Here is a 21,479-nt window from a genome sequence, read left to right as displayed (position 1 = left end):
ACACATGCCTGCTGTGGGGAGATGAAGAAGGCATGGGGTTGTTGCTTTATGGTGCCGCCTTCTCCCATCTTCCCCGTTGCCTCACTTGGTGAAGGGTAGAGAGTCGAGAGGAGAATCACAATCACACCTGTAAGCGATCTGTCTACTCATCTTTGTGTTCATCCGTCTGCCCAGTCAACATTCCTGAGCATCCGCCGTGTGCTGGGGACCAGGGGTGTGTAGGTGAAGCAAGCACGTGCTCTCGGGATGCTGAGTCCAACGGGACTGTGGGAGAACAGAGGAGCCATAGTGTGAGCCCGGGGTGTTCGAGGAGGGAGAAACCCCATCTGGCCGGTGAATCAGAGGAGGTGGCATTTGAGCCAAACCGAAGAGGGCAGGATGGATTGAGCTCTAGAGAAGAGGTTGGGGCCGGGGCTGAAGGGAAGGGGCTGTGATTGTGTCTGATGCAGAAGAGAACGCATTGCAAAGGGGCTGGAAGGGCGGCTGGGACAGGTTGAGAAGGTCTTGAAATTTGGGATAAACAAGGAGCTTTGACTTTGCTTTACAGACAGCGAGGACAGTTTTTTGCATTGCAGTGACAGTATGGTGCCCCCACTTTCCATCTGGTGCCGTGTGAGGGATTCGATGGTGGAAGAGAGAAGATGAGCCAGAGAACAGGCTGTGAATTGGGTTGGGTGATTATTGGGGCTGGGGGCTTCACCATGCTTCCAGACCCTTCGTCATGATCCTTTAGGTCCAGTGAGGTAGCAAGCACCTTGGGTGAGGCCAAAGTGGGGCTTCCTCTTTCTTCCCTCTTTTGCAGAAATGACTTGGAGCTGACTGGACAGGAAAGAGAAACGTCGGTGTGGGCCAGGGTGCCCACCCTGGGACTAGGGGGTCCTTAGCCGGGCCAGCAGACTCCAGGAGATGCAGGAGGTAGAGACGGTCAGGAGAGCCAGGCGTGGGGTCTCCAGAACTCAGGGAGCGAGAGCAGGGGCTGCCAGAGAGGGTGGGCGAACAAGACCCGGGGGGAGGCGGACCAGTGGTTGCAGTGCGTGCACAGTGGGGGCTTGCGACAGGGGCCAGCACTGGTTCTGTATGGTGTGCCTCCTGCCCGCGTCAGGCTCTGGAAATGGTCTTGGGATTGCCCTGCCTCCCGGGGCTTTCTGAGCCCCAGGATTCCCTGCAGGGAGCTGCCTGTCCAGCCGCCCGGCTCCTCTTCCTGTCGCAGGCTGGGTGGGCGGGCGGGACGGGCTCATCGTGCCCTGGTTGCCATAACCTGTGACATTTCCTTTCCACTTGCCGGGTTCATTGTAAGGATACGTACAGTTTGTTGCGTTGTATTGCGCCACCCGTCGGCTTAGGGAAGAACTGCCCTCGTAGGTTGGCCTACAAGGTTTGCAACTCAGAGCCTCCATGGGACATACCCTTCCCTGCCCAAAATGCAAACACAGCGCACACTCCCTGCCTGGTTTGGGAATGAGGACACCTCACCTCTCTTTCCTCCTGCCCTGCCCCGCGCCGCACTCCAACCTCCTGGACGCTCTGGTGCCCCATCTGATCTCCCGACCCCTCCCGCTGGCTGGGGAGAGGCAGCCTTCTGAGGCGGTGCACACGAAGCTTGCTGGCTGGGCCTGGAGGGCAGGGGTCGGCTGCTGGGTGGGAGCTGGGGGCCAGGCCCTGCCTGTGCCCGAGGAAGCAGCTGTCTTTCCCGGCTTTGCCTCCAGGCTCTGCAGGGTGGGCTAATGGTCAGACAGGCTGGAGGCCAAGGGCCCCAGAGGAGGAGCGCATGGGCACAAGCAGGCCAGGAGGAGCGGCCCCTCCCAGTCTGAAGAGCCTGACAACCGAGGGGCTTCTGGTCCCCGAGGGAGGCGAGGACAGAGGCAGTGGAGGCCCAAAGACGGGCCCTCCTGCTTCACCTCTGGATCGATCCACTCAGCCAAGGCTGGGAACCCTGGGAGGAGGGCCAGGCCCTGGGGCAGCTGTGCCTGCCAGGAAAAAGCTGTTGCCTTTCTCTCCTGGGTGGCCTGAACCCGACCTCGTCTCTGGGACCCCAAGCAGGTCCCATAGGCAGGTGTCCCCAGGGGTGGAGGTGAGGCTGCAGGCCTGGTGGCCTGTCTACCTCGGAAGACACAGTCATCGGCCCCCAGACACCTCCCTGGATCCGCAGCCTTGTCCCGTATGTTGGGGCCAGCCCTGCCCCTGGTGTGGACAGGAGGGTGCAAGAGTGGCTCCAAGCCACACCCCACCCCAGCTGCCCACCACGCCCCTGCCCCCTCCACCCCCCCCCCCATCTCCCATTTCCTGCCTAGCCCTGACTCCCAGCAGCAGCCCCGCCCTGGGCGGCCTAGGGTGTCTCTGGGCTTGGAGCAGGACTCACCGGTCAAGTTTGTCTCTAGAGCCTCGGGGCTCCCCCAGCTCTAGTTTTCTGGCTTGTTGTAGAGTTTTCTCCACTTCTTTAGCCTCTAGGCTAACTTGGAAGCAAATTGAGCGTGACGGAAAGCTATGTTTCTGCCGTGGTTCTCAGGCCGGCCTCATCAGTCACGTAATTCTGTCTGCCGGCTCTCCCGGCATGGTGAAGCAGCTCTTCTGATTTGGCATTATCTGTGGTTTCTAAAAGTGTAAAATCAGAAGTTGACAACCCAAAGCCGCCCCGATGCAGCCCTTCCTCATCCCTCCATGTTCATTAGCTCAGATGTCACCCCTGCCCGCTGCCCTGCGTGGGGCTGGAGTGTGGAGGTGAGGCTGGGAGGGGCAAGGAGGGGATCGTGTCAAGCAGAGAAGTCCCTCATTTTACGTATTTTGACTTTTGGCGTGTAATCGGACGCTGGTTAACTGGATCTGTTTTCTTGTCTGCTTCCTCCCCCCGGCCCCCTCCCGCCGCACCCCTTCCTGTGGACCCCACCCTGCCTCTGCCTCCCTGGGCCGGGTGTCCAGTGGGCGCATCAGGTACAATGACATGTTTGAGATGCTGAAACACATGTCCCCACCCCTGGGGCTGGGGGAGAAATGCCATGCTCGAGTTGCATACAAGGTAGACCCCGACCCTGCACCCCGAGGCTGGCTGTGCTGGGGCTGGTCTCCCGTCTCCTCTCGGGGCTTGTCCATCTGTGTGTCTGCCGCTCTGCTGTCTCACTGTTTCTTCCTTTTCTCTGCTCCAACCATGTCCTCTACCTTCCCAGACAGAGGGACACAGATACCATGATGGTGTCTGCACCTGCCCCTTGTGCCCGCAGGTGTGCCCCCTTGAGAGCCCCTGAGAGGCTCAGGAAGACGGAGCCGGAGCCCTCCACCTGCCTTTTTTCCTTTCCTTCTCTTTCCCAGAAATGAGGGGACAGACCACCTTTCAGACAGAAGCTGTTTTTGTTCCGGGCTCAGGACCGCACTCAGCTTCTCTGTCCCATAAGCACCTGATGAGGGTGGAGGTATCCAGCCCTTTGGGTCTGAGCCTGGGGTAATAGGGGCCTGCAGGGCCTCTGGCACTTCTGAGGAACCCCCACTCAGCTCCGCACATGCAGAACTTCCCCAGGTCTGGGCTGCTGTCAGCCTGGGGAGGCAGCATCCCTAGGGCTTTGTAAGTTCCACAGCGGGAAGGAGGCGCTGTGGCATTAAGAAGGAAAGGATGCCAGGGAGAGGCGTTCTGCTGTCATTCCTGGGGCTTCAGAGACTGCTGCAGGGTAAGGACAGGTAGTCCCACGCCCCCTCCCTCCATCGCTGAGGAGCCCAGGAGGCTGAGCGGCAAGGAGGTGGTAAACTGAAGGACATCTCCAGGCCTCCCTCCTTGGGGGGCGGGCAGGTCACATGGCCCAGCCCCAAGCCTGCTCCCACCTGCCCCATGTGCCCTTTGGTGTGTAGGCACCTCCCATCCCTCCAGCACCACCCCCCACCCGTCGCGCCACACAGAGAGCCCTGCTGCAGCTCCCACTGCTCCCAGAAAACAGAGCCAGCCTGAGTCGTGCAGCTCCACCAGCATGTGTCTGCAGCCTCTGTGCCACCGCCCTCTCTCTGAGCGAGCTTCCCAGCAGAGCTTTCCTCTCTCTGGTTCTGTCTGTGCTGTCTGTCTCTGTGCTCTCAATCTGGGCCTCCCTCTGTCACCTGGCTCAGCACAGCCTTTGGAAGCTAAGTGGCTCCTTCAGGCCATCGGCAGATGCCTCTGCTGTCCTCCTCAGCCCTCCCCTGCCTGGCATGCATGTTGCGCCTGCCTGAGGCCTGCATGCAAGACTGTAGCTTTGTTCCCAAGGAGGAGAGTTCTGTCCACACTGATACCTGGGGCCAGGCTGGGCATGCAGGGCTCTGATGGGCTAGCCTTTAGGGCCCCTCCCCAGCTGTGCTGGCCAGTTCCAAGGTTCTGGTCATGAATAGACCAGGGGAGGCCTCAGGGTGGGTAGGAATGGATGGGCTTGGGGAGCTGGGGAGGGTCCAGGAGATGCTCAGGGTGCTATGACCAGGAGGTCCTAGGCCCAGGGCAGAGATGCCTGTCTGTTTACCCTGGCCTTGTCCTTCTGCCACTTCCAGAGATCCCTGCCCTTCTAGGGCCTGGACAGGCAGAGGAGAGCCTCTGGTGAAGGTGCCCTGGACAGAGCTCTCTTCTTTTGGAAATCACCTGCTTGCTCCCCCTTCAGGCTGGGACCCGACTCCCTGACTTCCCTAGAGAGGAATCCCTCTGCCTCTCCTCCTGCCATCGGTGCTGGTCTACAGGGACCCTGTGCTCTGGAAAGCCGATTTTCCTGGTGTGCATCACAAAGGTGATGTGTGAGGTCCTGGGACCACGATTCGATGTGCCAGGTGGGGCTTCACCAGCATTCAGGGGGGCAGAGTCTGGGCTCGTGTCTCTAGCCACCCGGTCTCTACTAGGCCGAGGATTGGATCTAGGGCCCAGACACTGGGGGCAGGGCTGGGGGCTGGGCTGGGGGCCCCCCCTAGAGGGGAAGAGAGGCTGCTCTGTCATGGGATGTGGGCTTGGCAGAGGACAGGCACAACCCGGGGAGGGGCCCTGTGCCCCCTTCTCTAGCTCTGTCTTATGGTAGACGACAAGAGAACGGTGAGAGAAGACAGGTAGGTCACGGTGCCCCTAGGGCTCTACCTGGTCAGCTAGGTGACCTCCCAGGCTGAGACCATGCCAGACACACCAAGGGTACTTTTCTTCCTGGACACCACCTAAGTTCTCAGAGCCTCAGGCTCTGGGCAGCTGCTGGCTCTACCCGGAGGTCTGTGGTACAGACACACATCTATCTCCCGCTCTTCTGTCCTTGAAAAATGAGGAGAGAAAAGGGGCTGTTCACCTGATGCGGAAACAGGGAGCAAAGCAGCAGGGCACTGCTCCCAGTCTGGTCCGAAGTACTTTTACTCCTGTGCAATGGCCCTGAGCCTCTCCCTACCAGCCTCCACGCTGGCCCTGTGCAGTACCATCTGTTCTGGGTCCTTCTGACTGGAAGGTGCTGGCTGCCTCTTCCAGGCCCCCTGGCTGGGTGGTGAGAGGCAGAAGCCTTCCTGGGGTGAAGGGATGCCTCACTGGGAGTGGGAGCTCAGAGCTGTGCTCTTGGCTAACCTGCCCCTTGTCCAGTGCTCCAGGCTGCCGGTGGAGGAGAAGACGTTGGGCAGAGCTGTAAGGACAGGGGTCTTCCCTCCTGTCTGTGGGCCATCCCAGGGTGCCTCGCCTCTGTTCTGCAGCCCAGATCCCTCCCTCTTCAGCCCAGGCCCCACGCCCCTTATTCCAGCCTTGGGCAGGGGTCCTTCTGGCTAAGCATGTGCCTGTTCTTTCAGAGGGATCCAGGCTTCTGGCTTGGTGCTATGCTACAGTCTTTACCTGGACTTCTATTTTTCCGTAGCTAGGAGAAGGAGGGACTGCTCCAAGGGGGGGGGTGTGGTCCAAGGGTGAGTGTGAATGCTGGCAAAACTCCCAGCCACCCAACTTTGCCTGGGCGCCTGCAGAAGCACCCCTAGGAGGCGAAGCCCAGCCTCTAGGGGCCTCCAGCCCCTTGTAGTCCTGTGGTGGAGGGACCCTGGTAGGCCTGGCCCTGACCTGCTCCCCTTGTCTCTAGCGCCTGGTTCGCATGAACATGCCCATCTCCAATGAGGACATGACCGTCCACTTCACGTCCACGCTGATGGCCCTCATTCGGACTGCACTGGAGATCGAGCTGGCTCCAGGTGAGCAAGGCAGCATCTGGGGAGGGCACCAAGCCAGGACCGGGCGGTCCTCAGTCCAGAGCCACCCCCAGTTGGGTGTGCAGGGAAGGGGGGTGAGGAGGCTTGTCTGGAGACGACCAAGGACAGCTGCTCATGGCGCCTCTGTTGGGCACTGACCTCATCCCCTGATAACCGCCCTGCCTTTGAGCCTTGTAATGATCCCATTTTCATGTGCGGGAGCTGAGGTGCAGGTTAAATGACCTGTCCAGGTTACCCAGAGCATGTGACGGCAGAACATAGGTTCACATGAGGTAGCACCCTTCCAGGGTGCAGCGTCTGTGTGCCTTCTGTCCACTCCCCGTAGTGGCCCCGGGCCCTGTCAGGTCCTCTCCTGAGCTGACTGATAGGACTGCATAGCCTGTGCCAAATCTAGGAGAGAATAAACCTCCAGTGTATCCTTTCCACCTTCACCCTCCTGTGAAAATTAGAAAAATTAGAGCCACCAGAGGGGATCTGCACTGTCTCTGCCACCACACCACCCTCCTGGCCGCACTCGAGCCCTTGAGCTCAGCCATTTCGTTTGTAGCGGATGAGTCGAGGCCAGTCCCGTACCCTGCCCCCCTTGCCCTCTAGGTCCCGTTCTCATCATCTACCCACAGATGTCATGCCAGAAATTCTGCACCCTGCTTCTTGCCCTGTCAGTTTTTCCTCCCTATTGGATTCTTTGTATCAACATATAAACAAGCTATGATTTCTCCCATCTTTAAAAGGTTTTCTGCTCCCTCCATTGGCTTCCCTATGTTTATTCTTCCCCTCCTCGCGACCAACTCCTCGAGAGACTGGTCTGTATTGTCTGTCTGGTCTCTCTTGTTCAGTCTGCAGGTGGGTTTCCACTGCAATGCTGCTGGAGCCACTCTTGCTGAGCTGTTCGGCGACCTCCGTGTGCTCGGTCCTCATTTTACCTAATCCACAGCTCAGCCTTTCCTCCGTGGTCGCGTCTGCCGGCGGCTCGGCCCTTCCTCCGTGGCCGCGCCCGCCCGCGGCTCGGCCCTTCCTCCGTGGCCGCGTCCGCCCGCGGCTCGGCCCTTCCTCCGTGGTCGTGTAGTTCTTCTTGAATCCCTTTGATGTTTCCTGTTCTGTTTTCTCATGTCTCCCATCCTCTGAATGTCACGGTGCCCCTCAGACTGTTCCCTTTGCCACGTTCGTCATTCCACCTATTTTCATGGCTCTAAATACTGGGAATTCCAACTTTGTGTTTTTAGTGCAGGCCTCCTCCTGAACTCCAGACCTGCATTCTGCATTCTCATGTGAATTTTTACTGTCTCCACTGGGAGGCCCAGGAAGCATTCCAAAGTTCACTTGCCCAAACTTGATCGCCACGTGTTCCCCATGATCTTTCCCGTCTCCATCAGGGGAAACTCTGTTCTTCCAGTTAGTCACTCAAGACAAAAACCTCTGGAGTCATTCTTACCTCCTCTTTCTTTCTTTCTTTTTTTAAAATCCTTTTCCCAGTTTTGATCCATATATGATCTCCTGTCATATCTCTTGACTCCACCTTCATAATATACCAGAATATGGTCACTTCTATGTCCTCTCCCACTGCTAGCTCCTGGTCCAAGCCCCTCTCTCGGGTCTTGACTCGATTCTTAGAGTAGCTTCAGACTGGTCTGCCTCTGTTCTTATCTGCCTGCAACAGAACAGCTAGAATGATCATGTTAAAAACCAAAGCAATAAAATTAATAAACCTCTGGCTAGACCAATCAAGAAAAAGAGATAGAAATAACCAATATAAGGAATGAAAGAGAGAACACCACTACAGGTCCTGCTGCCATTAAATGGATAACAAGGAAATTTTATGAACAACTTTCTGTCAATAACTTCAACAACCTAAATGAAATGGAAAAATTCCTTGACACCAAATATCAAGCTCATTCAAGAATGGATAACCTGAGTGGGTTAAAAAAAGGAAGAGAGAATCTGAGTAGCACTATAGTTATTAAAGAAATTAAATTATAGTTAAAAGCCTTCCAACAAAGAAAATCCCCGGCCCAGTTAGCTCCATAGGTGAGGTCCACCAAACATTTAAGGGGGAGATAATACCAGCTCTGTATAAACTCTTCCAGAAAATAGAGAAAAAGAGGACATTTCTCAACTTACCATATTGTGCTGACATTGCTCCTACACCAAGATGAGACAAAGACATTATAGGAAAAGAAAGTGACAGATCAGTATCCCTCATGACTGTAGACACAAAAATATTCCACCCAGTTTTCTCAAACTGAGTCTGGCTGTATATATATCTATTTGCTTGATGACAAAAGTAGGGTTTATCCCAGGAATGCAAGTTGAGTTCAAGTATAAAAAAACAATCAATATAATTTAATATATCAAAGAAGTAGAACTATATGATCATCTCAATAGATGCAGAAAAAGCATTTCACAAGAATTCAGTATCCATGATTTTAAAAATTCTGCATAGAGTAGAAACTGAAGGAAGCCCCCTCAATCTGATCAAGGATATCTATGAAAAACCTTCAGCGAATGACACACTTAACAAAGAAAGACTAACCCCTTTTTCCCTAAGATCAAGAACAAAGGAAGGATGTCTGCTGTCACCATTCTTGTTCAACACCATACGTTAGGTCCTAGCCATTGTAATGAGTTAAGAAAAAGAAATAGGCATACCAATTGGAAAGGAAGAAATAAAACTGCCTGTATTCACAACTGACATGATTATCTATGGAGAAAATCTGAAAGACTCTAAGAAAAAGTGAATAAAATGGAGGCATCTACGGGCCAAGGAACGCCAAGGATGGCTGGGAGCCACCAACATCTAGAAACGGGCAAGGAAGAATTCTTCACTAGAACATTTGGAGGAGGCACGGTCATGCTGGACACCTTGATTTTGAGCTTCTGGCCTCCAGAACTGAGATAATAAATTTCTGTTGTTTTAAGCCATTAAAAAAAGTAACTAAAACCATCCCCAAGTATAGAGCAAGGTCACAGGATACAAGGTCAGTGTGCAAGAAGCAAATGTATTTCTGTATATTAGCAATTAACAATTGAAATGGGAAAAAGTTCCATTAAAATCACACCAAAAACATGAAGTACTTCTTTGTTGTTGGATAACTCTAAAAAGTATATATGTGAGATCTCTATGTTGCAAATTTCAAAACATTGAAAGAAGCAAAGAAGATCTAAAAATTAAGCACTGCATCATCTTCATGCATTGGAAGATTCCATATTGTCATGATGTCAATTCTTCCCACATTCATCAATAGAATAAATGTTCACCCAATCAAAATCCCAACAGGTTTTTAGGTAGAAATGTACAAACAAATTCTAAAATGTATCTAGAAAAGCAAAAGAACTTGAATAACAAACAATTTTGAAAAGAGAACAAAGAAAACTTACTCTACCTGAATCAAAGACTTTCTATAAAGCACGTCAATTGAGGTGTATCGTGTTGGTGACAGGACAGAGACATGGGTCAGTGGAACACAATAGAGACTCGTACTTACATTGCCAATGGATTTTTGATGAAGTTGTAAAGGCAATTAATGAAGAAAAGATAATTTTTTCAACAAATGGTACTTGAAAAATTTAGACAACTACCCAGAAAAGGGAAAAATCTTGACATTTAGCGTCTTAGTCTGCTAGGGCTGCCAATAACAAAGAACCACAACTGAGTGGCTTAAACACAGAAATTTATTTCTCACAGTCTGGAGGCTGAAAGTCCAAATCAAGGTGCCAGGAAGGTAAGTTTCATTCCTGGGCCTGTTCTCTTGGTTTGTAGGGTGGTCACCTTCTCACTGTGTGCTCACATGGTCTTTCCCTGAGTGCATACAGAGAGTGAACGAATTTTCTGGTGTCTCTTCTCATAAGGACACTAACTCTCTGGGTCAGGGTCCCATCCTTCTGACCTCATTTCACCTAATTGCCTCCTTCTCGGCCTTATACAGTCACAATGAGGGTTCCGGCTTCAGCATGTGAACGGGGGCAGCACACAATTCAGTCCATAGCACATACCTTTTACCTCCTACAAAAATTAACTTGAAATTGATCATAGACATAAATGTAAAATGTAAAATTATAAAACCTCTAGAAGGAAACACAGGAGAGAGATTTTGGCAATTTTGAGTTTGGCAAAGATTTTTGAAGACACAAAAAGCATGAGCCATAAAAGAAAAATTGAAAAATTGAACTTTATCAACATTAAAAACTTTTGCTCTTCAAAAAGACATTTAAGAAAATGAAAAGACAAAGCTAAAGCATTGGTGAAGATATTTTTGAACCATGTATCTGATATAGGATCAGTTTCCAGAATAGATAAAGGTCTGTCACAACTCAGTAATAAGAAAGTAAACAACCTAATAAAAATGGGTAAAGGATTCAAATAGACATGTCACCAAAAAATATATATGGAAGGCAAATAAACACCTATAAAGATGCTCAATATCATTAATCATTAGAGAAATCCAAAATGAAGTCTACGGCCATACCACCCTGAACGCGCCCGATCTCGTCTGATCTCGGAAGCTAAGCAGGGTCGGGCCTGGTTCGTACTTGGATGGGAGAAATCCAAAATGAAGCCATAGTAAGATAACACTACATGGTTATTAATACGGTTAAAGTACTTTTCTAAATGACAATATTAAGTCCTGGTGAGAATGCATAATATGGAATTCTTGTGATCCTAGTTTGGCAGTTCCTTACCGTACGGCCCAGCCAGCCCACTCCCAAGTGGGAAGAAAAGAAAACATACATCTGCACAAAAACCTATATGCAAATGTTCACAGCTTTATTTCATAATCTCCTCAAAATGTAAGCAACTCAAATGCTCACAACTGGTGAATGGATAAACAAATTGGGGTCTATCCATACCACAAGGTAGTACTCTGCAATCAAAAGAAACAGGCTACTTATACACTCAACAACGTGGACTGAATCTCAAAGGCACCACAATGAGTGGAGAAGTCCTACTCAAAAGCCAATACACCCAATGACGTTGTTTGTGGGGCATTCTGGAGAAGGCAAAACAGACCGAGACAGAAAACACACTAGGGATGGGACGGGGTGAGAGGAGGCCAAGGGGTCAGCTACAAAGGGAGCACAGAGGGACTTTGGCAGTGGGGCCATATACCATGACTCGATTGTGGGGTGGATGTGTGGCTTTATGGATTTACCAAAGTTCATAGAATGGGATAACTGAAAAGGGTGGATTTCGTTGTATGTACATTATACCATAGTAAACCTGATGCTAAAAAAAGGTCAGAGTATTTTATCCCTCTGCTTATCACGCTCTGCTGCTTCCTATCTCAACATCTGCTCCCTGCAGCCCGTCACCCCCACCCCCCGCTCAGTGAGCCGTGCCTTCCTGGCTGGTTGTGTGACACACCAAGGCCTTTGCACCCCCTGGTCCTTTTCTGCCTTCGGGGTCTTACACACACACCACCTTCTCATGAGACCTTTCCTGACTCCCCTGTCCAAAATTTCAGCCCTCCTAATATTTCTCATCCCTCCCTACTTAAGCTTTTTCTGCACCCAACACACTAGCTTTTGAACTTACTGCCACTTTATTGTTGAGTCAAGCCACATGGTGCCACAAAGGCGGCTCCTTTGCTTTTGTTCCATCACCTAGAATAGTCCCTGGCACGGGAGGGTGCTCTCTTGATAGTTTTGAATGGCTGGACGAACAGCTGGACCGCCACCATATCCCTTCTCCACTCCCAGGGCCCACGCACACAGGCCTCTGTCTCTGCACGTGCCCATCAGGGACGCTCCGACAGACGCCGTGGCCGTGCTTCTCCCCGCTCTGCCCTTTCTCCTGGCACGGTCCTTGCCCCATTTCCCCTCACACCACACCTCTCCCTGCCGGCTCCCCCAGGGGGCCCGTGAGACAGCTCCTAACATCTCTCTTCCCCTCCACACCCTTGTCCTGCCCCAGCCGGCACCAAGCAGCATCAGTGTGATGCAGAGTTGAGGAAGGAGATTTCCTCTGTGTGGGCCAATCTGCCCCAGAAGACCCTGGATTTACTGGTGCCACCCCATAAACGTAAGTGAGGGCAAGAAATTCTCCTTGTTCACCCCTCTTTTGTGTCCCACCCAGAGGCAGAGCCGGGAGGCCTGGGCCAGGGTGACCTCGTCAATAGTCTAGACTTAGTTTCCACCTGCAGGGAGAACGGTCTTACCAGTGGGTGCATAGGGACTGTGGGAAGGGATTCCCTGGGCTTTATTCTGTTGACCACAGTCACCCACGTTCCTGGTGGGGGTGTATACTTAAAAAAATCCAGAGAACAGCAGGGAGACTCCTACAGTTAGAGATGAGGTGCTTAAAGATTAAACCCCACATCCACTTCATTGGGAGGAGATGGAGGGCCCTGTGGAGAGTCAGTACAGCTCCAGAGGACACGTGCTCAGTGTCCACAGATGCAACTTCGGCCAAGCCCTGTGCCCTTCCCTGAGCGTGTCCAGGAGTCCCTGTGGTGGAGGCTGTTCCCTTGCCCCCCCACCTCCCCTTCCTCCTCCACACCCCACCCTCTGTTTTCTCTCCCTCCAGCCGATGAGATGACCGTAGGAAAGGTGTATGCAGCTCTGATGATACTTGACTTCTACAAACAGAACAAGACCCCCAGAGACCAGATTCACCAGGCCACGGGAGGCCTGTCCCAGGTACCGAGTTCCAGGATTTCCAAGAAGTAAACCTCAGACTCTGGCACGCATCAGTTGTTTTGACGGCAGAGGAAACCCACATCCTTCCTGGGGATTGCACGGCGGGAAAAGGAAGATGAGAGGTTCCTACTGTAGCCTCACTCTCCGACCCCAAAGTCAGAAACCCCATACAGCCTGAGTGCTTTCCAACGGCTGGTCTCTTGCTGGTACTGGGGGCCCCCTGACTTGGAGACCTAGTGTTCAGGAGCAGTAGACAAGGGGTGAGGACCTGTTCCCTGGAGATACCACTGTTTTAAGTGTTAGAAGAAAGAAGTTTGAAGAATATTTGAGGAGGTTGTTTGGGGAGGTTCGAGGAGAACCTGATTACCGTGCACATTGGCAGGGACCGGAGAGAATCAAACTGATGGGTCCAGGGTCATGATTTCTTCCCCTCATGACTCTGACTGGGCTGGTTTGGGGCCCCATCTTCCTGACGTCATCCTTCAAAGATAACAACTTTCCCATGCAGCCAAACCATCAGTGACCATACGTAGACTCTGTCTAGAAAGTTGCCTGGTTCGGAGCTTACAGGGACATTCACCCATCGTGGGATGGGAAGTATCTGATGCCCACACCACATCCCCCATTCCCCTCTCTGTTGCAGACACCGATTAGTGCCCCCCCGCCACCCCCCGAGCCCTGAAATGTCCTTAGAATTCTGCTCAGTCCGGGGTCATGCAGCCTCTACCCATCAATCCAAGTTGATGATGAGATGAAACCTTTTACCATTTTTAATTGGATGAGGTCCCCAGATTTTGTAGGTAGGGATACTGAAGCTCCAAGAAGTGAAATGACTTTCCTGATGTCACTCACAGGCCAGGTTGGGAGTAAGCCCCCGCCTACCTCCTGTGTAGGGCTGGGGCAGGGCAGAAGGAGCACCAACCCATGCTGTGGGGTCAGGCCAGCTTTCTGGCACACCTGTCTGTGCCCTTAGAGCTCTTCCTCTTCCCTGCGTCCCTTCTACAGATGGGCCCTGTGTCCCTGTTCCACCCTCTGAAGGCCACGCTGGAGCAGACACAGCCGGCTGTGCTCCGAGGAGCCCGGGTTTTCCTTCGGCAGAAGAGCTCTGCGTCCCTCAGCAACGGCGGGGCCGTGTCAGTACCTGGCCAGGGTGTGAGGTGCACGGAGGAGGTAGGACTCCTGGTTTCTCCCCCTCCCAGAGGGGCTCCCTGTAGGCTGTGCTGCAGGACATGGAGCCCTCAGGTCCCATCACCACTTTGGGAGACTGGCCTCTCTGTTCCACCCCGTGCCCACCTCCCCCCAAATGGTTCCCCGCAGATGCTGCCTGAAAGCTAGTCCAGGCGGGCTGCTGGAGCGGTCCATGGTGGACTCCAAAGCTAATTCCCAAAACGTTACACGGGTGCCTCTGATGGCACTGAGGTCAGTGGATTTAGACAGTCGGTGGTTCCCACTGTCACCTCCCATTGTGCGTGCCCATTTCCCTTTCCAGTGAGGGGCCTCTGCCTCTGCTTCCTCACTGCCCATTGAGAAATGATTTGTTTCGACCCCATTCTGTTGACGGCCTGTGTGTGTCTAGTCTTCCTAACTCCTCTAAGACATTTTTCCTCAGATCTCCACTCCAGTAGTGATTTCTGAAGCAATTGTATTTTGTAGACAAATTGGTAACGTCCTTGTTACCTAACCCCTAACTCTTGCCACAATAATTCTTGGTAATGAACCACCCAAAACCAAGTGTTGCGAACTAACAGTCACCTACCTGTCTTGTACCGTGTGTCGCTGGGGGGTGGTAGCAGGCAGGCTCCTCTCAGCCACCCCCTCAGGGCCAGCAGGGTCCCAGGTCTGCTAACACCCTTATTGGCTAAAGGAAATCACTGGCTGAGCCCAAAGAGGGGGGACTGTGCTCTGCCTCATCCAGCAAGGGCTAAGGTGTGGGGCCTGGTACCAGATTGGGCACAGCATGCATGTTTAGGGCTCCTGATTTCCTCCTCATCTGTACATGTTTGGATGTTCTTTTCTGCAGCCTGGTTGTGGGTCTTGGACTGTTAATCAGGTAGGTTTTCCTGAGTACTACACTGCCCCTAACGTAGTGGTCACGGCTTGCTGTGCACCAGCGTAGACAGGATGTCTGCCCTCTGCGTCATGCATGCTGTGCACATGTGGCCTCCCACTACTCCTGGGAGGCCCTGTCTAGGGCCGAGGAACCTGCCGGGTGTCCCTAGACCAGCAAGCGGTGGGCCCAGACCTCCCTCGGACTCATGTCCGGGGCCCTCTCTGCCCATCTGCTCTGAGCCCTGGTACTGGGTCCACATCCCTTGCTCTGTGGCCACTTGAGAGCCTGTACTTGAAGGGCCTCATGCATCTGGGCTGCTTCTAACCCAGAGTAGAAGGGGCCAGTGTAGGTTCCTGGCAGGTTGGAGCCAGGTCCTTGGTGGGCCTTCCAAGGCCCACAGACCTCTGAGCCAACAGCACAATCCTCTCTTCTCTACAGACAAACCCAGGAGAGTGGCATCAAGGAGTCTGTTTCCTGGGGTACTCAGAGGACCCAGGAGGTACCCTATGAGGCAAGGACACCCCTGGAGCGTGGCCACTCTACAGAGATCCCAGTGGTGCAGCCAGGAAACCCGGGGAGGGCTCCCAGGGCTGGGGAGCCAGGCTGGGGATGGGGGATGAGATAAGGATTGGGGTGAGACAGGGATGGTGGGAGATGGCAGGAGTGTGGCGGGGAGCCCAGGATGGGGGGGAAGGTGAGAGTGGGGTGGGGGCCGGTGTGACTGCGGGCTGCTGTGTGCCCAGGCTGTGGACGTCCAGATGCAGAGCATGGCCCTGAGAGGTCCGGACGGGGAGCCCCAACCCGGACTGGAGAGCCAGGGACGCACGGCCTCCATGCCTCGCCCGGCTGCAGAGACTCAGGTGGGTGGCCTGGGAGGGCCAGGGTCATGGGAGGGTGGGGGCGTGGGGGATGAGGAGTCCTGGCTTGGGGAGGGCTTGTGTCCCGCGTGAGGGCTCCCTACCTGCACGGCGGCCTGGACACTGTCAGCCCTGTTGGGAGCTCCCAGGACGATGGTCTCAAGAGGTGCAGCCAGAGTCCTCGGAGGCCTGCCAGGAATCCCCACCACCCACCGGTGCTCAGCCTCCTGCGGTGGCCCTGGGGCTTCCATCTCCCAGCCCAGTGTCCCTGACCCAGACTCTCCCTCTCTCTAGGACACCCCTCCTCACGCCAGCCTGCATTGCCCCTCCCAGCCCCCCCGCCATGCACACGGTGCCTCACAGCTTGGTCCTCCCTTTCCCCCATCGATGCTCTGGGGAGGACCTGCCCTGTTCTTTTTTTCTTTTAAAGATTTTATTTATTTTATTTGAGAGAGAGAGCACATGAGAGGGGGGAGGGTCAGAGGGAGAAGCAGACTCCCTGCTGAGCCCAATGCGGGACTCGATCCTGGAACTCCAGGGTCATGACCTGAGCCGAAGGCAGTTGCTTAACCAACTGAGCCACCCAGGCGCCCGACCTGCCCTGTTCTTTCTCTGGACTCTGGAGGCGGCACCACCTCCATCCCCTGCTCCTTCGGGGATGCTTTGAGTACCGAGCAGGAAGCTCCAGGGCAAGGGGGCTGTGGGCCCATTCACAAGGACTCAGAGAGGGGCCTGCAGACCTGAGGCTGTGTCAGGGGGCCCTGCTTTCACTTCCTGGGATGGTGAGGGGCTTTAGAGGGGCATGTCCTCCAGCCGGGGACCCTCAGTGTTTGCCTGGGGCTGGCCCTGTCCCTGCCTCCTTTTGTGGTTCCTGGTTCTGCACATTCCAATGACTTCATTCTCTAAACTTGTCTCTGCCTCCCATTGGTGGTGGCTCCCGCCCTCTTCCCCTTCCCGAGCCTGGCCCGCTGGGCGGCCAGCTTGAGGACGCCGAGTGGAGGCTGTGGGTCAGCTCCCCTGGGAGGGCCCCTTTCCGCAGGTCCCGATTTCAGCCCAGGGCAGGAGCCCCATGGCCCTGGCCCAGCAGGGCCATCACACGCAGCCACCCCTCAGGGTTCTCCCAGCCAGGCCCGCAGCCTCCCTCTTCCTGGCATCCTCCCTGTCCCCCAGGGACACTGAGGCCAACAGCTCTCTGGGCCCCGCTGGCAGAGACGGACAGCACCTTGTGCAGCGTGCTCTGGGAGAAAGGGTGGGCCTGGGTGGGGAAGAGCTTTCTGGGGAGAGGGAGGGGCCTGGTGGTTCCTGAGCCCCAGGCCTTCAGGGCCACCCTGGAGCCTGCCCCAGGCCCCTCTCTCAGACTGTGTGCCAACCCACATCCCACCCGCAGCCGGCCCCCAACGCCAGCCCCATGAAGTGCTCCATCTCCACACTGGCGCCCCAGCGTCCCCACACGGCTCATCTCTGCAGCGCTGCCCTGGACCGTGCCCCAGCCAGCCAGGCTGCGCCCCATCACCACCACCGCTGCCATTGCCGCAGGGAGAGGAAGCAGAAGTCCTTGGAGAAGGGGCCCAGCCTGTCCGCAGACACAGATGGCGGTGCGTGTGGGGGTCCCTCCTATGGCCAGGGCCTGAGGCATTCCTTTCTGTGCCTCCACCATCCAAACGGCCCTGAGTAGGGGGCTGTGAGGCCCAGGTCTGGGGACCAGGCAGGATCACCCACGCACCTCAGCTCTCCCCCTGGGTCCCCCTGCTGGCCCTGGGGACTGGGTCTGGGCTGGGGGTCTGTCTCCCCACCTGGCTCGCTGTGCTGACTTCCCCTCTTCCTGGCCAGCACCCAGCAGTGCTGCAGGGCCAGGCCCACCCCCACAAGAGGGGCCCACAGGCTGCCGGACGGAGCGCAGACAGGAGCGGGGCCGGTCCCAAGAGCGGAGGCAGCCCTCTTCCTCTTCCTCAGAGAAGCAGCGTTTCTACTCCTGTGACCGCTTTGGGGGCCGGGAGCCCTCGCAGCCCAAACCCTCCCTCAGCAGCCACCCCACGTCACCAACAGCTGGGCAGGAGCCAGGACCCCCAAGACCGGTAAGACAGGACCCCCCTCACTGTCCCTCCTTATGAGCCCCCCCCCCCACCATGCTCTGAATCCTCCTTCATGTCCTGGTTCCCAGGCCCGAGTCTGTGCTCCCCCCCTCCTTGCTCCATTCCTCCCGCACCAGCCCGATCCTCCCCTCCCAACTGCCCTGGACTGGCCTCTGGTCTCCCTTCTCCCTGAGCTGTGCCTGTCCCTTTGTTCCCCACTGGTCCCCAACCACCTCCCCAGGCCTACCGGCACCAGCGGCTTTCCCCCCTCCACCACACACCCTACGGGTCCCCTCCCAGGGTGCCTGCCTCTCTCCATGCCTCACCCCCCACCTCCATGGTTCTCACCTGCATTGGCCTCTGGTCTGGGACTTTGATTTTTTTTTCTCTGTTCTATTTTCTTGTAGGGTGGTGGTTCAGTGAATGGGAGCCCCTTGTTGTCAACATCCGGTGCTAGCACCCCTGGCCGTGGTGGGCGGAGGCAGCTCCCCCAGACTTCGCTGACCCCCCTTCCCAGTGTCACCTACAAGATGGCCAATCTTCGCTTGTCCACTTTGCTGGGGCACAGACCAGCCTCCCCACCTTTTCCCCGGGCCGGCTTAGCCGTGGCCTTTCCGAACACAACGCTCTGCTCCAGAGAGACCCCCTCAGCCAGCCCCTGGCCGCCGGCTCTAGGATCGGCTCTGACCCTTACTTGGGGCAGCGTCTGGACAGTGAGGACACTGCCAGCACCCAGCCTGAGGACACGCTTACCTTCAAGGAGGCTGTGGCCACCAACTCAGGCCGCTCCTCCCGGACTTCCTATGTGTCCTCCCTGACCTCCCAGTCGCACCCCCTCCGCCGCGTGCCCAACAGCTACCACTGCACTCTGGGGCTCAGCTCGGGCGGCCGGGTTCAGCATAGCTACCACCACCCCGATCAAGACCACTGGTGCTAGCCGCACCTCCGCTTCATGCCTGCTCAGTGGGCGCGTTCCAGCCGATGAGTTTTATCATCCACGCTGGGCTCCCAGGGACGCGCAGGGGCACTGAGGCAGGGGCAGCAGCCCCTGGTTGGAGCGACCCCGCCTTTGGGGCCAGCTGAGGGGAGGCCCCGTGGCTCCCCCCCACCCCCCCGCCCCCACCTTCTCTTTCACGCTGGACCAATTCCTAAAGCCCTTTCGGAGAGGGACGTGGCTCTCTCTGTCCCCTTGTATGCTGCCTGCCTGGGTCTCGTGCCACAGACCCTACACGGGAAGTCACTGCATGTGCTGAGTGGGACCCTGTCAGTCTGAATCCTGTGTGATGGCTCCCAGCGTCTGGGGGGTGTGCCTGGGCCACTTTTAGGAGGTCTGGATCTGGTAGAGACCATCCTTTATCCACGTGTGTGGTACGGAGCCCGGCATGTTTACACGCCTGGCCAGATAAGACAGAGTGGATGGTCAACAGCAGTAACCTCAGGAGCCCGGCCTGTGGCTCCGTGCATTCTTGTCGGCGCCCACAAACACAAACACATCCAGCGTGGCTCTTTGTACTGAAACAGCAGGTGGACACCAGAAATACACTCACACACACTCTGTCCTCTCCCAGATGCTGTCAACCTTGACAGGGACCAAATCTGGAAAACATTCTTGCTGTTGGTTTTGGTTTTTAATTGAAACACCCTTCCCTCTTTTGTCAATTCCATATACTTGATCTAGAAAGAAGAGAAAAACAGAAAAATGGGGAAGGAAATAGTAACAGAACTTAAAAAAAATCCAACCTGGAGGAAGCTCTCAGCTTTTTGTGGGGGGGGGGTGGTGTCTCTCTCTCTCTCTCTCTCTCTCTCTCGTGCGAGGAGATGCTCTTGCGTCCAGCCTGGGTGGCCCCCCAGCTCCCCTGGCTTCTGCTGCTCTCGACCAAGTGCCTGACTTCCGAGCCCTCTCGTGCCAGGCTCCTGGGGGCGGTGATGTGAAGCCTGTGTGAAGCGTGGGTGAATCCTTGGAACTGTTTCCAGTTCCAAATATCAACCAAGTAGAAAGCTGGTGTCCATGGAGAACACTCATATAACATCCAGTGGGACGGTTGTAGTTGGAAACGAAGTGACCATTTCCCTGTTTTCCTCCCACAAGTGGAAGGGTTCCCTGGGAAGCCACAGAGCAGTGTAGAGCGTGTCCTTGTATGGGGTGTTTTCAGTCTGTTCTACGTCTGAATCTCAGGGACAGGATGCCTGCCAAAGAGGGCATGGTATCTGTTGTGAAAGTTTCTTTTCAGATAAGGCCAGAGAGAGGGAGAGGTCGTGGGAAGAGGGAGAGGTGGGGGAGTGGAGATGGACCCGGCGGGCAGGAGGGAGGGCCTGTGTCTGTGCAGGTGTGGGCACTTGGGACGGCCCGACTGAAATGAGGCCAAAACTCAGAGGAAGCGATGGGGCAAGGAGAAGCTTGGCGACTGAGGCTCAGGTAGGAGCCATCTGAAGCCCAGCACTGTGGCACAAGACACGGGAAAGCAGGAAGCGAAAGGGAAATCCAACCTCATGGCCACTGTCAAAAGGGAAACACCGTAGGTAGGAGGCTGTGCATAAAATGCCGGGAGACCCTTTGTTTTGTGAACAAAAGGAATATTTAGATGATTAGATTTTGGTGCATCCTCCGTGTTTGGAAATGTAAGATGATCTCTTCGCTGGATCATTTGAGTGTTCCCATTGGCTGTTGCCCCATGACTCACCTTAAAGAAACCTGGCCTGTGACGTGTGTGTGTGTTTCTCTGTGTGGAGGTGTGTCCCAGTGAGTGGATGTCGTTAACCCACAGGGCTATGCAACAAAGGACACACATTCAATAGAAATAAATCACGTAAGACCACCACCTGTTCTAGGGTTTCAGCATGATTGTGACCAAACCATTTTATAGAACCTCCTTACTGGAAGGCACAATACTCTGAAACTTTAAGATTACAGAGTATTTTACATGCAATAGGAAATAATAACTGGAATGGTATCTCAGACTCTGCATGAGATAGCTCTGTTCCTGTTGCAAAGCAGAAGGATGTGTATTTTGATACTGATGTTTCATCTCTGGCCCACGTTATTGTGAATGTATCCATTCTGTGCAGAACCGCAGCTGCTTCCCAGGCCATGTTGGGTGGAGAATCACTGTTCTAGCCCCACACGGCCTCACCAGTCTGTCTGGATTCTTCTAGACACTGGAATTGGTGAAAACTACAGGGAGTGGGGGAAGAGATACTGTGTCTTGTTTTCCTGACTTTGGGTTTTGTTTCTGTATCGTCTCTTCTCAGCTATCATATGTTTCCACTGAGATCTCATAGTGAGTTGCCAAATTTGAAATGCATTAACCAGTTGTCTGCATCTGGACCAGTCAAGCAGTGGCTGTAGTTTGATGAAGTTATGTGTGCATGTAAAATATATACATATATACATATATACAAGTATGTGCATGAAATGTATATCTTCGTACTTTTTGATACAATGTACTCATTTGTTAATTTTTAATTATATTTGACATAAGTCAAAGGTTTGTTGCAAAGCTTTATATTTAAGAACAGTGTTAAAAAAAAAAACCCAAAAAGAAGTCCCAACCATGCAACACAACTGGGACCTGCTTTAAAACAATTCTGTGATTGACGAGTTTGCTGCCTGAGTAATACTGATCACCCAGACTTTGGATTCTGCTATTGTTTCTACAATGACATTTGGTATGAATCAAAGTCCTTGGATTAAAATAAAACTTAGCAAAAAATCAAAACAAA

General features: G+C 54.3%; 2 protein-coding genes across 2 annotated transcripts in view; both read left to right on the top strand.

Annotated features, from left to right (window-relative positions):
• Positions 1–4,708, top strand: part of LOC148162124 (voltage-dependent N-type calcium channel subunit alpha-1B-like) — a 22,905-nt gene extending 18,197 nt beyond the window's left edge. Inside the window, exon 6 of the mRNA XM_088020179.1 lies at positions 4,602–4,708. Within this exon, the coding sequence (XP_087876305.1) occupies positions 4,602–4,621 (20 nt within the window). The 3' untranslated portion in view covers positions 4,622–4,708. The remainder of the gene's footprint in view (positions 1–4,601) is intronic.
• LOC148162123 (voltage-dependent N-type calcium channel subunit alpha-1B-like) lies at positions 4,675–21,479 on the top strand. The gene is given in 11 exon segments (XM_088020178.1): positions 4,675–4,764; positions 6,021–6,129; positions 12,056–12,163; positions 12,668–12,780; positions 13,786–13,913; positions 15,269–15,341; positions 15,574–15,690; positions 17,075–17,282; positions 17,518–17,762; positions 18,167–18,296; positions 18,299–21,479. Coding segments are annotated over 11 exon segments (1,638 nt in total). The 5' UTR covers positions 4,675–4,755; the 3' UTR covers positions 18,697–21,479.

This window comes from Eumetopias jubatus, unplaced genomic scaffold (genome assembly GCF_037043125.1).
Source record: "Eumetopias jubatus isolate StellerSeaLion01/CBP00866 unplaced genomic scaffold, mEumJub1_p1.0 scaffold_17, whole genome shotgun sequence".
Classification (NCBI taxonomy): Eukaryota; Metazoa; Chordata; class Mammalia; order Carnivora; family Otariidae; genus Eumetopias; species Eumetopias jubatus.
This window is presented reverse-complemented; position numbering and strand designations above follow the sequence as displayed.